The sequence below is a fragment of the Mercenaria mercenaria genome, chromosome 3 (genome assembly GCF_021730395.1).
Source record: "Mercenaria mercenaria strain notata chromosome 3, MADL_Memer_1, whole genome shotgun sequence".
Lineage (NCBI taxonomy): Eukaryota > Metazoa > Mollusca > Bivalvia > Venerida > Veneridae > Mercenaria > Mercenaria mercenaria.
Window position 1 is genome coordinate 102,392,964 of NC_069363.1, and position 18,084 is coordinate 102,411,047.

The window sequence follows — 18,084 nt, forward strand, 5'->3', positions numbered from 1 at the left end:
ATAATACATAAGTCCTACTTATTTAGTCATTGGTCAATATGTAAACCCCAATTATATCTGGATTATTGCGTGAAGAACTTGACTCAATGCAAAATGATTGTCAAATACATGGTTATTGAATGATTATTGTATGACATCGGAAAATGTTTAAGTCTAATAAAATAAGGATTATCATTTGTGTCCTTGATTGATTTCTGGTACTATGTCTAAATAAAGTAATTTAAAGGTTCATCTCAAAATCAGACCTTGCATCTTGACAGCATGAACATTCTGGACTTCTGGTTTTGAATTTAAGGAGAAGCCAGTTCTAGAGTCGTTTTGATTCAATGGAAAGAAAAACTGTATATATTTTTACGTTTACAGTCTAACCTGTCTTAAGCAGCCAGCCAAGGGAAGCAGACAATTTGGCCGCTTAAGCCAGGTGACCGCTGATCGGAGGTGCAGCCAGTATATGTATTTTTCAGACTTCTGACCAGTCTATAGCCATTAGGCCCATTTCTTTTTGGGTTTTCCATTATTATTTTACCAGGATACAATGACGTGAATTTGCCTTCGCAATACGAATGGTATTCTTAGCAATCTAAAACTCCAGCGTGGCTTTTTCACTACAAAAATTCCAACTTCAAAACAAGTTTGTTTACAATTTTCGCCATTTTGGTAAGGGAAGCTACTCTCGGCGCTAAATCTAAGATTGCCGTTACGTTCCGTTTACAAAAGATTGAGTCGTTTATATTTTTTTCAAACACAATTAATAATTAATTTCATATAAATTTAACAGTATTTTGATGACAAAAGTATAAAAAATCACAAATATTATGCTACTAATTAGTTATCGAGTACCGAGGTCAAACTGTGAACAAGAAATTTGACACGAGGTGACACGTTAATTGCCGATAATTACTGACCATTAACTCAATATTGTCATTTTGTCTTGCTTGTGGTGAAGTCACGCGAAACAGCAACCACGTGCTTCTTAAAATCGGGTATCTTCGGCGATTATCGCCTAAAAATCATTGGTTTTGGAAGAAAAATGGCCGCTGAAAGGGGTCAAATACGGCGGTCGGGAGGCAATTTCGTTGGTCGCTGGCCGCGGACGGCAGGTGGCCGCTAAATAAAGTGATAAAATAGAGGAAAATCCGTCGGGGGCGTCATAAAATGGCCGCTGAACGGAGGTGACCGCTGATCGGAGGTGACCGTTAGTACAGGTTAGACTGTATACAAATCGAACTATGTGATGCCCTCTAAATAAAATGTTCTAATGCGAATAGCAGTTTGGTCAGTAAGAGCTTTACAAATGTTTTAAATGTTCGTTTAAAATAATTTTTGAAAGTTTAAGATTTAAAGGATTCTGCAGTTCTATAGAATGTTAAAATGTCCAAACCTGCAACCAGAATATATGTTTGCAAAATATGCCAAATATCTTGTTGGTATATTGATCTGATAGACATAGATGAATGCAATTCTTCCACGCGCCAATGTGCACAGACAGCATCAATGCTTATCCTTGTATGTGTGTTGTCGGATATTCATTGTTCGCTGCGAGTTTAATAAGTAGGTGGGGTTCAGCTGTGCAACAAACACACTGATTTAAACGGGTGTATAGCTATCTATTTAAAAGAATTCTGCTAAAGCCGATGCTAGAGGGGGCGAGAGGGGTGTTTAAACTTCGAATAACTCTCATGAATACACTCAGACAAACCGAGTCTGTCATCAATTTGCTTGGTTGCGTTCCATCCTCCAAAGGGATTTCTTTTAGAAATTTTCCAAACAGGATTTCAAAACGACGTAGAAACAGAAATTGTTTACTTAAATATTTCAGAAATAGATGAATGCATGTCATATCCATGCCAAAATGGTGCTAGCTGTACAGATGACATCAATGGTTACAAGTGCACTTGCTTGGCTGGCTACGACGGTGTGAACTGTAAAAATGGTAACATTTGTGATTTTTATTCATAGTCGTAATTCGGTTACTCAAATCGGCCGATCTATATGCCAATGATAATGATTTTAGTCGGAAGAAAATATATCAATCTTAAAGAAGCGGTCCTGGCTCTTCATCAGTCCATGTGTTAAACACCAGTAAACGAGATTCTTATCTGAAATGTTTGAAAGAGGAGTGGGAATTCGAATTTGTGAACCCAGAATCAAATCAAACTTTTTACCACTTGACCATTGTATCCACTGTATTTAAACCATATCTCTACTAGAAAGACAAAATAGGAAATAACAGTTCTTTTAATAACATGCTTATGTCAATAATGTTTTGTTTTTTATGATTTTCTTAATCGTGAAAAGGGAATGTGTACACCTATTTGTGCAATTGAGAAATCATTTGAAATGTGATATTGATATTGTTTGTATTTTATAGATATAGATGAATGCACGTCGTCTCCGTGTAAGAATAACGCTACCTGCACGGACAAAGTCAATGGCTATGCATGTACTTGTCTTCCGGGATATAGCGGTACAAACTGCGAAAATGGTAAATTAACGCTATAGTTATGTTTACTGTATTGATGGAATACAATATTATATACTGCTGTATGATGTTAACAACAGAAACAATTTCTTCCGTTTGTTCATTCTACAAGTTTTTGCAAACGTCTTTCGTTAAGATAATTTGCATGTACATATTTAATTAGGCTATTAGAGTTTCTTTTTTCCATTTCAATAGATCACACGTTCATTTGAGTAAACCCAATTTTCAGTTGTGTAGTTCAGTATATTGGATGTTAAACATACGTCGATGCCGACGAATATATTTCGATTAATTTCTTTTAATTTAAGCAGGTACCTTCTACTTTGTTAATTAAATATATCTATCAGATGATAACTATCTTAATCTGCTAATTTTATCGTAGATGGTACCAGGAACCGCGATTTTAATCATATTATAACTACATAAGAGTATGGTTTTAGGCCGTTTCTATGCTAAGAATCTAGAAGTTTTTAAACCTTTTTCTGTGATACGTAGAAAGCAATTTCAGAATAATTGCTCTTATTGCTTTAAAGGAATTACCCAAAGCTATAACGCGTAACGTAAAAGGGCCAAACAAACCAACAAACTGAATAGCTGCTTGATTGCGTTTTTGTCAGTTTTAATGAAAAATTCTGTTATTTTCATTCTACCGTTTAATACATTAAAAATCTTGACATATTTTGCAAAGATATTCAAGAATGTATATCTTCGCCTTGTCAAAATAATGGATCGTGTACAGACAACATCAATAGGTATACGTGTACATGCGATAAAGGATATACTGGCGATAACTGTGAGACGAGTAAGCAATGTGATTTTGTCATTATTATAGAGTAAGACAAACCAATCGGATGGCATGCATATTGACATGCCGTTGCACTTAATTTCTTTCAAATCTATAACCGACATTGTTGACACTTTTCATACAAATGTTGATACAATTCATAAACAAAGTGAATGTAAATAGCAGCGTGGTTAGTAACCGCTTTACAAATGTTTGTAGTATTTTGAAATTATTTTTTAGAAAGTTTATTGTAATAAGATTAAAAGGTAATATGCAGTTCTATTAAATATTAAAATGATCAAACCTGCAACCATGATATATATTTGCAATTTAGATAACTTTGAAAAGTAATAAATGTCTTTTTTTATATTGATCTATTAGACATAGACCAGTGCAAGTCTTCCCCATGTCAAAACGAGGCTATATGTACAGACAGTATCAATGGTTATACTTGCACATGTGTTGCCGGGTATTCCGGTGTTCGCTGCGAGTTTGGTAAGTGGGCGAGGTTGAGCTGTTCAATAAATTATTTAGACAAATAGTAATAAAATCATGCTCTAACACGCTTTGAATCAAACGTATGCATAGTGGAACCTCTTGTTAGTCAGAATATTTGTTTCTAAACATTAGTATTATTACTGGAAACAGTAACTGTAACTTAAATGCGCTTAATAAATAAATAAGGCTAAAATGCAATACATTTCAAACATTCATAGTTTGAATAAGCGTCCTAATACACTGAAATAGAAGTGCGTAACGATCTAATATAGATTTTATTGATCAAAATATACAGATGTGGATGAATGTAAAGCTCTCCCATGCAAAAATGGGGCTAACTGTACAGATAATATCAAAAGTTATTCTTGTACTTGCGTGTCGGGATACACCGGAATCAATTGTGAAATAGGTAGGTCTATGCAAATTACAAATATTGAGTAACACTCATATATGCTTAATTTCACTGGGGCATATGACATGTAAGGCTTTGATTTCTTTATTCAAGAAAGAATGAAAGAAATAATATATTTTATTTCGTTATGACAACGTAAGTATGCATTTTATAATAACGTTAGTTTAAAATTTGCTATATACTGGTAATTTGTTACGAGGTTTCTTGTATTCAGTGTTGTATAATTATCCTGTCCATCGGGGTCATACAGTCCATTCAATATCAATATAATAGAATTCTGCTTAAACCAGTGCTGCTAGAGGGTGTGAAGGGTATTACACTTCCAATGAACTCATATGGAAAGGCTCAGACATATCTAGTCTGTTATTGTTTTGCTTGGTTACGTTCTATGCTTCCAAAGGAACTTTTGTTTAGAAATTTCAAAAGGTACAAACAGAAACAGTTTACTTAAATATTTCAGAAATAGACGAATGCATGTCATATCCATGCCACAATGGTGCTAGCTGCATAGATGATATCAATGGTTACAAGTGCACTTGCTTGGCTGGCTACGACGGTGTAAACTGTAAAAATGGTAACATTTGCGATGTTATTCACAGTCAGAAACCGGTTACTCAAACTGGCTACTCTCTAAGCAAATGATAGCGATTCTAGTTGGAGGAAAATATGTCAAAATTAAGGAAGCGATCCTGGACCTTCATCGTTCAATGTCTCATCTGAAATGTTCGTAAGAGGAGAGGGGAATCGAATTTGTGAACCAAGGATACAAAATCAGACTTTTTACCACTGGACCATGTATCCACTTTATTTAAACCATATCTCTACTAGAAAGAGAGAAAGAGGAAATAATACTTTTAATAACATGCTTATGTCAGTAATGTTTTTATATGATTTTCACAACCATAAAAAGGGAAAATGTACACCTATTTTTGCAAAAGGGAAACAATTTGAAATGCAATATCGATATTGTTTGCTGCAATTTGTAGATATAAACGAATGCACGTCATCTCCGTGTAAGAATTACGCAACCTGCACAGACAAAATCAATGGCTATGCATGTACATGTCTTCCGGGATATAGTGGTACAAACTGCGAAACTGGTAAATTAACGCTATAGTTATGTTTACTGTATTGATTGGATACAATATTATATGCTGCTATGTCATATTAACAAATACGAACATTTTTTCCGTTGTTCATTCTGCCAGTTTTTACACAAGTCCATCGTTATGCTGATTTGCATGTACGTATTAAATTTGGCTGTCTCATTTCAATTGACAACACTTCCATTTAGGTAAATCTCACGTTTTCATTTGTGTGTAAAATATATTGGTTGTGAAATATTTACGTCGATGCCTACCAATATATTTCGATTAATTTCTTTTAATGTAAACATGTACCTTCTACTTTGTTAATTAAATCTGTTTATCAGACTAATATAGTATGTTAATTTTATCGTAGATGATACCAGGAACCGCGATTTTAATCATACTTTAACTAAATAATAGTTTTATGCCGTGTCCATGCTTACAGTCTAGACGTTTTTAAACCGTTTTCTGTTTTATCTAGACGTGTATAATTTCAGAATAATTGCTCAGATTGCTTTAAATGACTGCTACGCACTACTTTAAAGGGCCAAACCAACTAATAAACTGAGTAATTGCTGGATTGCATTTTTGTCAATTTATTAATGATCAATTCTGTACATTTCTTTCTACCGTGCATTACATTAAGATATCTTGACTGTTTTGCAAAGACATTCAAGAATGTACACCTTCGCCTTGCCAAAATAATGGATTGTGTACAGACAACATCAATGGATATACGTGTAACTGCGATATAGGATATACTGGCGATAACTGTGAGACTAGTAAGCAATGTGATCTTTTCATTATTGTATAACCAGACAAACTAATAAGATGGCAGGCAGATTGATATGCCGTTGCACTTAAATTCTTTCATATCAATAACAAGAGAACGTTTTGACCGACATTGTTTACACTTTTCATATAAACTTTGATACATTAATTCTGATAATTCAAAGACTTTTCGAACATAATTAATTTCGGGAGAGGCAACAATTTTGTAACAAATTAGTTAAGACTCTACAAAAAGATCTTTTGGAGACTTAGCATTATGTAAGAGTTTGAAAAATACATTTTTCCTTTCATATCGTATTATAAAATGAGACCCCTGTATAACATATCAAGTTTCCAATTTTTACAAATAAATACAACTTTACAGCTGCAACTTTTTGCATTATAATCTGATAAAATATGTTAAGGGATTCTTTGAAGGCCTATAACACAAGTGAGTAAATTAATAGCAAACCCTGTTTGAGTCTATTAAGATCATTTGCAGACTCTCTCTAGCTCCGGGCAAATCAATTCTTGTATTGTATAATATGGTTAGTGACACTTAATTACAGATATTAATGAATGCAAGTCATCACCCTGTTTGAACGGTGCTACTTGTATAGATCGTAACACATGTTCCTGCATGCCTGGATATGGAGGTGAATACTGTGAAACGGGTAGGTTAAATTGTTTGACACAAAGTCGATTCATGTAGTTTAAAGGTACATTTTAAATACCAGACCCACATCCTAACAGCATGCACGTACTGGACTCATTAAAATTGTTTCGACTTTGTAGAGAAGCCAGCGCTACTGCCGGTAAAAAGAACACATCTTAAAGTGTATACAAATTGAACTTTGTTATATCTTCTAAACAAAATGCTCTAAATGTATCAGCAACCGCTTACAAATGTGTTTAATTTTCCTAAAATTAAATGTTTGAAAGTTTAAGATAAAAAGAAATATACAGTTATATAGAATGTTAAAATTTCCAATCATGCAAGCAGAATATGTGTTTGCAAATTGAGATAACTTATAAAAATACAAAATACTTTATTTGTATATTGATCTGTTAGACATAGATGAGTGCAAGTCTTCCCCGTGTCAAAACGAGGCTATATGCACAGACAGCATTAATGGTTATATTTGTACTTGTGTTGCCGGATATTCCGGTGTTCGCTGCGAAACTGGTAAGTGGATGAGGTTGAGCTATGCAACAACTTGTTTAGACTTATAGTAATTAAACTTATGCTCTTACTTTGTGTTGAATCAAAAAGATGCCAAGTGGAACCTCTTGTAAGTCAGAATGAGCTATTTGTTTGCAAACACTAGTGTAATTATTGGAAACAGTTAACTGTAACTTAAATGCGCTTAATAAACTATTCAGGCTTAAAGACACACCACAAAATAACCGTACTCTTTTGTATTTTCAAGATTGCAATTATATATGCTTTGCATGAAGAAAATGAGAAATAACAACCATCTAGTTACCAATTGAAAGTGACATATATAAGGCCAAGACAATGTGTTTAACGTCTAAACATATTATTAAATTAATGTAATAGTATGCACAGTATTTGATGTATTACGGTGAGTTTAGACCACAATTTATTACACAGTGTAAGATAGTTATTATTCTATGTTTATAAAACTATACTGAAAAGAGATTGACTGAATAAGTTTGCATATGAAGTTGTGAAAACACATTAATTCAGGGAGGGCCTAAATTGTCCATCTGTCATCTTGTAGAATAGCTGTATTATACCAGTAATATCAGAATTATTTGTTTGAAGTTCATGTGGGAGGAAAAGGTAGGTCACTAGGTCGTGGTAGGTCTTTAATTGCAAATACATTTAAAACATTCATAGAAGCGTTTGCATATGCGTCCTCATACATTGTTATAAAATGCGTAATGATCAAATATAGATTTTATTGATCAACATTTACAGATGTAGACGAATGCAGATCTCTCCCATGCAAAAATGGCGCTAACTGTACAGATAATATCAAAGGTTATTCTTGTACTTGCGTGTCAGGATACACCGGAGTCAATTGTGAAATAAGTAAGTCTATGCAAGTTATAGATATTGGACAATATTGACATATGCTTAATTTCATTGGTGCAAATGATATGTAAGGCTCTGATTCCTATATTCAAGAAAGCATTAACAATGGTATAATATATTTCATAATGACAACGTAAGTATGCATTTTATTGTTAAGTAAGTTTACAGTATGCTATATACTGGCAATACTAGTATCTTACGAGGTTCTTTCCGTTTTCAATGCTGTATAATTGTCTTGTCCATCAGTATCATGCAGTCCATTCTGTGTAATAGAATTCTGCTTTAAAAAGATGTCAGAGGGCGTGAGGGGTGTTGCACTTTCGATTAACTCTCACGATAAGACTCAGATATACCTAGTCTGTTTTTATTTCGCTTAGTTTCATTCTATACTTCCAAAGGAGCTTCTTATAGACTTATAGAATTTATTCTTTATAGCTTTTCAAAATAAACAAACCGAAATATTTGCTTAAATATTCCAGAAATAGATGAATGCATTTCATATCCATGCCAAAATGGTGCAAGCTGTACAAACAACATCAATGGTTACAAGTGCACTTGCGTGACTGGTTACGTCGGTGTTAACTGTGAAAATGGTATCAGTTGGGTCTTTCTTTCATATTGATAAACCGTTTACCTCTAAGCATATATTAACGATTCGAGTCGGAGCAAAAGATGTCAGAATTGTCAAAATTACGAACCTAACCCTTGTTCGTTCTGTATCATAAAAGTTGGTAAGAGAAAATGGGGAATCGAACTTGTGAACCCAGGCTACGGAATCAGACTTCTTACCACTAGACCTCTGTATCTGCTTTATATAAACCATGTCTCTACAAGAAAGATTAAATATGAAAAAAACACGATCATTTTAAAAATCTGTTTATATCAATTATTGTTTTGTTCTAAATAATTCCCTTAAACTTGACAAAGGAATGTGTGCAGCTATTTTTGCAATAGGGAAAGCGTTTGAAGTGCACTATCAATATTGTTTACTTCATTTTGTAGAAATAGACGAATGCATTTCGTCTCCGTGTAAGAATTACGCTACCTGCACAGACAAAGGCAATGACTATGCATGTACTTGTCTTCCTGGATATAGCGGTACAAACTGCGAAACTGGTAAATCAGTGCTCGTGTGTTTTTTTAAAAAAAATAACAACAGAAAAATTATCGTCTTTTTGTTCATTTTACCAGATGTTTACAATTATCCTTTATTCGGCTTGAGTAGAGTTCTGTTATGGAGAGATTGAATGTTGTCCATGATCCAAAAGGACTGAAAGTATTATATATTTAATGTACTATTTGCGATAAAAATCCATTTACTCTTTTGTGATGAATCGTTTACAAATTTTAATGATACGGCGTGATTCACTGCAACTAAAAGTACCTCTAATGATCTCTTTATATACATGTACGCACTCTAAACGTTATACATTACATAAATGAAACATTCCTCAACATGCCAGACAGTTTCAGTGTTATAATAAATTTCTGCATAATTCGCACACTGTGCGTATAGGAATTCATTGTTTGTGTTTTTCTTTTCAGATATTAATGAATGTGAGTCATCTCCTTGTCAGAATGATGCTACATGTACAGATAGCATCGATGGCTATACCTGTATATGCCCTGCAGGATATTTTGGCTTCAACTGTGAACTCGGTAGTTTTTTTGTTAGTTAAACACAGCTTCTGGTTTTAGTGATGATGGGACTTGTTTTATAAATATTCATGACACTGCAAATAAATAGGTCCTTATTTCGATGGTGTTTATTATCAGTTTTGGCTAAAACGAATAAAAGTAGTTGGACCGAGATATAGTTAAGGAGTCTCTTGTGATCCAGGCAAAATCGAGCCAAATACATCCCAGAATACAATTCAAATGCATTGCTTTAAAAGGCACCAAAACCCTCGTAAGGCGTTATGGATAACTGCGATAAATGCACATTGTGATGCGAAGTTTTAATACCGCTAATTGACAATTTTGTTTTTTTTTATAATATGCCGTGGCTCACTTAAAACAAAAACGTAATTTTTAGATGTATTTTGCACTTAAGTGCTTTTGTTTGCTGTATGAAGTACACTGCTTGTCTTCGAAGGAAGCATAGAGGATTTACGTTCCGAAACCTTTAAACAGCGATTCGATTTAAAATATACCCAAAACTACAAATGTGGTTTATCTAATTTACCATTTTCCTGGTTTTATGGATTTTCATGTGAATAATATAGTAATACCTAAGGCTATCAACAAGTAAAAGTCTGAATAGAATTATTCTATCAATAAATGTTAATGTTTATGAAAATTATTGCGCTTGACCAAGACAAACTTCAAGATAATTGAGTATATTTACGATTTAAAGATATTGATGAATGCAAATCTATGCCGTGCAAAAATGACGGAACCTGCTCTGACAGTGTCAATGGTTACAATTGTGAATGCACAGCGGGATATAATGGGACCAACTGTGATCTAGGTATTTCATTGTGATATATTTCGGTTGTAAGTTCTTTGCGATATGCGTGGGAATGATTTACTTAAGAAAAGTTCTTGGAAATTAGAGTATCTACGTATATTTCTGTCATTTATTCTATGTTTCACGGTTACTCAATGCTATGAGCTAATGAATTTACAATGTATCTGTTTTGCAAAGAGTTTTGCTCGACTAACATGTATCAATAAGCAAAACAAATGCAACTCTCCTGCGTTTGATATTTCTCGCATACACACGGAAACATGCTAACAAAATTTAACCATTAGAAACCACTGATCCCGATTCTCGCTATAAGACAATTTAGTCTCCTCTTGAATAAGGCACTTTTGCTAGATGAAAATTTAAATAGATTAGATATGTCCTTATCTTTTTTGCTAGACATAAATGAATGTTTGTCATCACCATGCCGAAACGATGGCAGCTGTACAGACAAGATCAACGGATACCAATGTGCATGTGTGCCCGGATACACTGGCAATACCTGTGAAATCGGTAAATTGTACAGATAAAAACATGGCTAAGCTTAGTTTTATTGCTTAAGTTTATGTACTGGATTTGGATTTTAACAGGTAATTGCCATATGCTGTTACAAAAATATTGTAAAACTACCAAAAAAACCAACACAATTACTGTAATTAAATTGACAATGACTCGCTTTGCTGTACGTTTTTGTGATGGATTAGTGGGTGGCAGTGTCACGATATAGAACTTGAATATTAAAACAGGGAGAAAGTGTGTAGGCGGCCTGGTAGCTCAGTCGGTAGAGCATCGGAACGGTATTCCGAGGCCCCGGGTTCGAGTTCCGGTCTGGCTGTACATTTTTTCACCCTGTGACATTTGGCGCCCAATGTGGGACATCGACGTAAGCGACGTAACACTGGTAAGTCTCCGACGCCTGTAATTGCTTAAATATAAAGTACCCGCTGAAATTCGAGGACGATTTCAAAATGGTGGGGTAATATGTCACGGTATAGAACTTGAATATTAAAACGGGGAGAAAGTGTGTAGGCGGCCGGGTAGTTCAGTCGGTAGAGCATCGAAACGGTATTCCGAGGCCCCGGGTTTGAGTTTCGGTCTGGCTGCACATTTTTCACATCCTGTGACAGCAGCTTGAGGTTTAGAATTAAGTTCACGTTTCTAATTTGATTTTGTAGTTGCGGTTGTATTAAATTCTTTTGCACCTTCTTCAAGTAGTAATTTGCTTTACAAACTACACAGGTTCTCCAAAACAGAGAAGAAACACTTCTTTTATTTCCTTCTTTTAGATACAGATGAATGTGCGTCATCACCCTGTCAAAACGACGCCAACTGCACAGACAATTTTAATGGATACAAATGTATTTGTGTACAAGGATATACTGGTGCTAACTGTGAATTCGGTAATTTTACTTTGATACATCTTTTTTTCAATGTTATTGAGAGAACATATTCTTGCATGAGACAAAATTAATCAAGTATAAATTTGAAGTCAACCACTTTTGTATAGTTCCGGTTAGTGGGCTAATTGAAAAACAATCATTTGCATGTTAAGGTTACACAGTTGCTTATATGTACAGCAAAAATTTTCCTACGGACAAAATTTCTTTAAACTTTGTGTACTGGCTGAGAATCAAGTTTCAAACTGAAATATGTATTAAACGTCAAAGGTACCAAGCCTTGATATTAAATTATCTGCCCTTGAAAATAGTTTTGTCAGTATTTTACGACTTTCAATGGCAGATAATTCATGCCAAGGCTGTGTGCGTATGATTTGTTTTATTTCTTATTTCTGTTTTTGATTTGATTGAAAGAAGAAATTCTGTCTGTAAGAAATGTTTGCCCTATGTCAATACAGACACTGTGGCAAAGATCTTAACTATATACAGGACAAAATAATACAGCAAAGTCCCGGTCTTTCCCATATGTCGATTTCTTTTTTAAATCTTGTATACTGACTGCAAATAAAGTCTGAAACAGAAATATAAGTTAAAATGCACAGCTTCCAGGCTTAATCTTGAATTATCTGCCCCTAAAATTGGACTTTTTGTATTTGTTTCTGATTTTCAAGGGCAGATAATGCAAGATCAAACATGGATACCTATTTTTAATACATATTTCCGTTTAAAACTTGATTCTTAGTCAGTACACAAAGTGTAAAGAAATTCTGTCTGTAGGAAACTTTTGCCTATAAACACTCATAGACATTTATAATCGGTCACCTATGACTTCGATATATTTCTTTAAGAATACGCTGAAAATAAAACAATAAAGTATACAATCAATTTATTCAATATCTTAATAACAATATGGGCAGTTTCATTTCGTTTGAACATTTGAGATTTTGTAGCAACAACAGTTTGAATAACAACACCCACACTTTTAAAAGTCACACTTTCTCTTTGTCAAATTAATATCATTTAGGAGTTGCTCAAAAGAAGAATTCGACGTTTGCAAAAGCAATTTAGCCTACATGATCTTGAAAATGACGCCATTAACAAGTGGCAGAATATCGCACAAGGCGTCATTCAGAGATACATCATTTCGATGCGAACAGCGTACATACGAGATATTGATTGAAAGTGTGACTTTGGAAAGTGAGGGTGTTGTTATTCAAACTGTTGTTGCTACAAAATCTCAAATGTTCTAATGAAATGAAACTGCCCATATTGTTATTAAGATATTGAATAAATTGATGGTACACATTATTGTTTTATTTTCAGTGTATTCTTAAAGAAATATATGAAATAATAGCTGACCGATTATAAATGTCTATGAGTGTACATGTAATCAACTGTGGCATTTACCCTTAATGGTAATTTCCGTGTGCTGTATGAAAAATATCGTAAAATTTGATGAAATTTATCACCGTAAATAACTGCTATAAGGTATAAAATTAGATAATAAGGACTGACAATTTGACATGTAAAATTGCCTATATCTTTATTATGATTTGTGATTTAAAGCTAATCTTTCAAGTTTAACACCAAAATGACCAGCTATTATTTGTGATCAAAATTATACAGATTATCTGCTATAATTGATGAGTAGAAAACATTTTTACCTTGTAGATATAAATGAATGTGCATCATCACCCTGCAAAAATGACAAAATCTGCACTGACAATATAAATGGGTACCAATGTATTTGTGTATATGGATATACAGGCGTAAACTGCGAAACTGGTAAACTAATGGAATTATTTTCAAATATATTGTACACAAACACAAATGATATGTTTATTTAGTAGATGTGTACTTGATATAATTTAGTGCGTGATTCTGCAATTAGTTTTTCTCGAAATAACATCACGCAGGTTAATGGAGATTTGCCTTTCCCGAAACAAACATTAATACAGAGAAGATATATGTAATTCTTTATTTCCAGATATAAATGAATGTGCGTCATCACCTTGCCGTAACGGTGGCAACTGTACAGACAATATTAACGGATATCAGTGTACTTGTGTGCTTGGATATACTGGTGTTCACTGCGAAACTGGTACCTTTTATACATGAAATAATTCATCACTATATTAAAAGAAATGCTGTTGTATATGATAAAATTTAGAACAATTTCACAATTATATTATGTGTGTCTCGACCTTTTCTTTTCCGCTACCACGGTAAAACAGATTTGCCTTTCCCGAAACAAGCATTAACTGAGTTGCCATTTCAGATATAGACGAATGCATGTCATCTCCCTGCCAGAACAATGGTGACTGTACAGATAATGTCAACAGTTATTCGTGTAATTGTGACACAGGTTATACTGGTGTCAAGTGTGAAAATGGTACTTTTTATGCACAATAATTATAGATAAATATTTCATCAGTATTTTAAAAGAATGCAGTTGTATATAATAAAATGTAGTACAATTTCACAGTTATATTATGTGTATATCGACCTTTTCTTTCCCGCTTTTACGGTAAAATAGATTTACCTGTTCCCGAAACAAGCATTAACTGAGTTGCCATTTCAGATATAGACGAATGCATGTCATCTCCCTGCCAGAACAATGGTAACTGTACAGATAATGTCAACAGTTATTCGTGTAATTGTGACACAGGTTATACTGGTGTCAAGTGTGAAAATGGTACTTTTTATACACAATAATTATAGATAAATATTTCATCAGTATTTTAAAAGAATGCAGTTGTATATAATAAAATGTAGTACAATTTCACAGTTATATTATGTGTATATCGACCTTTTCTTTCCCGCTATTACGGTAAAATAGATTTACCTGTTCCCGAAACAAGCATTAACTGAGTTGCCATTTCAGATATAGACGAATGCATGTCATCTCCCTGCCAGAACAATGGTGACTGTACAGATAATGTCAACGGCTATTCGTGTAATTGTGACACGGGTTATACTGGTGTCAAGTGTGAAAATGGTATATCATAATTTTATTACAATTTTTTATATTAATATTCAGAAGAGCAGCGGTTTTGGAAGTCTTGAGTATTTTCAGTTATTTGCTTCTTTCAAGCATTTTCTCTAAAGTTAAATGGTATTTATTTGCTGAAATCGCATGACAGCTCTAATGATTGACTTTTGGTAGCATTTTTTCACGAAGTGATCGCAGTATGAAATTTGTCATATAAACTTAGGTTCGACACCGCCACTACAATATTATGTCTCATATTAGAGTTGAATTTGCAGAATGTTTGCTTAAAAGAAAATAATTTGTCTTGGTCCTTGTGCATTCTGCAGCTTTTTGAAATTTGCCACTTTTATCTACAATAGATAATTAAATTTACGTGTTTATGTAAGGAACAAAGGACAATTTGAATAATTGCCTTTCTTAATCTAAGTTTCAGACATACATTTGATGGATATAAATCCAGATGATGAAGTCTTGTTTGATTGGGGCTCTGAATGTTAAAAAGTAACGACGTTGTACAATTTTAAGATTCCTATTTTATTCTCTGTTGTTGCGTTTCAGATCTATTTTCTTTAATATCTGCCACACATATTACAGGCGCTACTGAATTAAACAAAAGTAGTTGAAGCATATTAATATGGAAAATTATGTTCACATGTGCCATGTTGTGTCGCTAGTTAACATTACTTACCTAACCAATTGTCGTTTTTTATTATTCGTTGAACAACAGACACGCTTTAATGTTACATATCCTATATGCTTATTGTATAGTTGTATATCCATTTGATCACCAATTTTTGCAGACATAGATGAATGTGCTCCTCGGCCATGTCATAACAACGGAACATGCAACGACAGAATCAATGGTTACACATGTACATGCTTGGCAGGTTTCGAGGGCGAAAATTGTAAAAACGGTATAAACTTCTGGTTATAGTATTTAAACAAAATTTAATGTTTAATATTTCCCATACGTCCAACATTATTATGTTCAAATGGCCTTCTGCGCTGTGTTCAGATAGGATGAAATTCTAGAGGCCTAGGTTTAGTTTGACATGAATAGCTGCTGCATATTGTAGCAATTTGTTATTACAATGAGCACAGAAATTCACTTGCAAAAGTGTTTCGAACTTTGCCAGTATTATACCAAGCAGATATTGTAAATAAATTTGGTAGATTATCTCTTCTGAAATGGTTGTTGATCTTTATGACAAGAGACAAAGACGTAAGTTTGTAATATAAATTCAATTTCTATTTTATTCTGCATGTATTATTACCATATACAGTCGAATACCGTTACCTCGATATTCAAGGGACTGTAAAAATTGCATCGACGTATCCGTAGTTCGACGTAACGATATCGACTGTCTGTGACTACTTTGTACTTGTGTCGGACGTCTATATTGTCATTATATTCAATGTTTTTTGTGTTTTTTTTTTCAGAGGGTTTTAAAGGGGAAATAAATATTATTAAACGTAAATACGACTTTAATATTTATTTAAAAATAAAACATCTAATTAAATACACATATACAACTTTTTAATTTTTCAAAATATACATTTAAACATTAGCATTTTTATTCCTTCCCTAAACAAGTCTGAATGCAGCGGTAACGTTCCTAGTGGAGTAGTCATTTTGACTGTGCTTCAATAACGAAAATTTGCCAGTTAGATATTGTTACTCAATCCTAAATGGCAGATTTTTACTCCGTCAAACAGAAAATATTTCATCCAGATTAATTGTTATATTTGAAAACAGCTTTCCTGCTTGCACGGTGTTTTGTAACACTAATTATTGGGAATTAAATGCAAACTTCCTGACATTTAAACTGGATTAAAGATTAAATAACAAACAAAACATACACACAATCTAACTTGAATATGACAACAATTGGTTGATTTTCACACCTTACAAATAACATGGATATTTCTTGACAAGCTGTGATATCGACGAAACCATGTGTAAAAACAGTACAGGTAAGTTGACGGGACTGAAAAATATCATCGAGCTAAACAAAATATCGAGCTAATCATATCGAGGTAATGATAAATAATTACATTAAGATAAATAGGAAAAAATTGGGACCGACTCGATCACATCGTGCTAACCGGAGTATCGAGCTAACCGATATCGAGGTAACGATATTCAACTGTAGTTCTTGTTTGTACGAGTATAGCGTTCAAACTTTACCATATAGACCACTGCATACTGCATAAATTAACACAGTCTATTCTATTTTCTTCTGTCATATGTTAATATATGTTTGATATATGTACAAAATAATTTACAGATATCGACGACTGTAGCCCAAACCCATGCCACAATGACGGGAATTGCACTGACGGCATCAACTTTTACAACTGCACGTGTTTGTCTGGTTTCTATGGTGTCAACTGTCAGAATGGTATTGCTATTTTAGACTTTTTAAATTTTGCTATCTATCAATATCTGTAGTTAAGCTTGATATTCATAGGTTTAACGTCACACTGACATAATTATATGTCATATGGCGAACCCCAGGTACTCGTTCCGGCATTGTCTCATGCACAGGCGCGAACCTAGGTGAAACCATCGATTTTCAGACCGTTGATACGTAAAGAATTGAGCTTGGTATATTTAGGCCATGTTTCACATGTATTTGATCTATTTATTTTTATGATGTTAGACATTAATTTATAAGATAAACGTAAATGTGCTGAAAAAGGAAAAACTAAATAACGCATTTTAAATCTTGTGTTTTGTTTCAGTAACAACTGTAAGCGATTCAGATGAGAAATCAGGCGAATCAGACAGTAATACTTCTAACATTGGGTTGATAATTGGAGTAGTTCTCACAATCATCATTCTTACTGTCGGAGTTGTTGTGATAATGAAATGGAAAGGATTTTCTGTATTTAATCGAAATGGTAAACTTTGTTCATATAATGTGTGCAACTTGTCAAAATACCAGCAATTCAGATCTTTTTGATGACAAAATATCGAACTTTGATTCATTACACAAAATGAGATACAACAGTCACATTTCGTTTCCTTTATTTCCCATTAAATACTCATTTTTTCGTCAACTTGAAGACAGATTTTTCTTCATACTTCTCTGTTTTGCGACAGTGCTTTGTCTTTCCAAACATTGTGT

General features: G+C 33.7%; 1 protein-coding gene across 1 annotated transcript in view; it reads left to right on the forward strand.

Annotated features, from left to right (window-relative positions):
* The window catches only part of LOC123523712 (fibropellin-1-like), a 33,143-nt gene that overhangs the window by 7,668 nt on the left and 7,391 nt on the right, over nt 1-18,084 (forward strand). Inside the window, exons 8-32 of the mRNA XM_053539889.1 lie at nt 1,820-1,933; nt 2,372-2,485; nt 3,171-3,284; nt 3,648-3,761; nt 4,060-4,173; nt 4,637-4,750; nt 5,163-5,276; nt 5,933-6,046; nt 6,605-6,709; nt 7,108-7,221; nt 7,981-8,094; nt 8,577-8,690; nt 9,100-9,213; nt 9,643-9,756; nt 10,454-10,567; nt 10,964-11,077; nt 11,851-11,964; nt 13,633-13,746; nt 13,949-14,062; nt 14,240-14,353; nt 14,543-14,656; nt 14,846-14,959; nt 15,754-15,867; nt 17,242-17,355; nt 17,699-17,857. Coding sequence (XP_053395864.1) covers nt 1,820-1,933; nt 2,372-2,485; nt 3,171-3,284; nt 3,648-3,761; nt 4,060-4,173; nt 4,637-4,750; nt 5,163-5,276; nt 5,933-6,046; nt 6,605-6,709; nt 7,108-7,221; nt 7,981-8,094; nt 8,577-8,690; nt 9,100-9,213; nt 9,643-9,756; nt 10,454-10,567; nt 10,964-11,077; nt 11,851-11,964; nt 13,633-13,746; nt 13,949-14,062; nt 14,240-14,353; nt 14,543-14,656; nt 14,846-14,959; nt 15,754-15,867; nt 17,242-17,355; nt 17,699-17,857 — 2,886 coding nt within the window. The remainder of the gene's footprint in view (nt 1-1,819; nt 1,934-2,371; nt 2,486-3,170; nt 3,285-3,647; nt 3,762-4,059; nt 4,174-4,636; nt 4,751-5,162; nt 5,277-5,932; nt 6,047-6,604; nt 6,710-7,107; nt 7,222-7,980; nt 8,095-8,576; nt 8,691-9,099; nt 9,214-9,642; nt 9,757-10,453; nt 10,568-10,963; nt 11,078-11,850; nt 11,965-13,632; nt 13,747-13,948; nt 14,063-14,239; nt 14,354-14,542; nt 14,657-14,845; nt 14,960-15,753; nt 15,868-17,241; nt 17,356-17,698; nt 17,858-18,084) is intronic.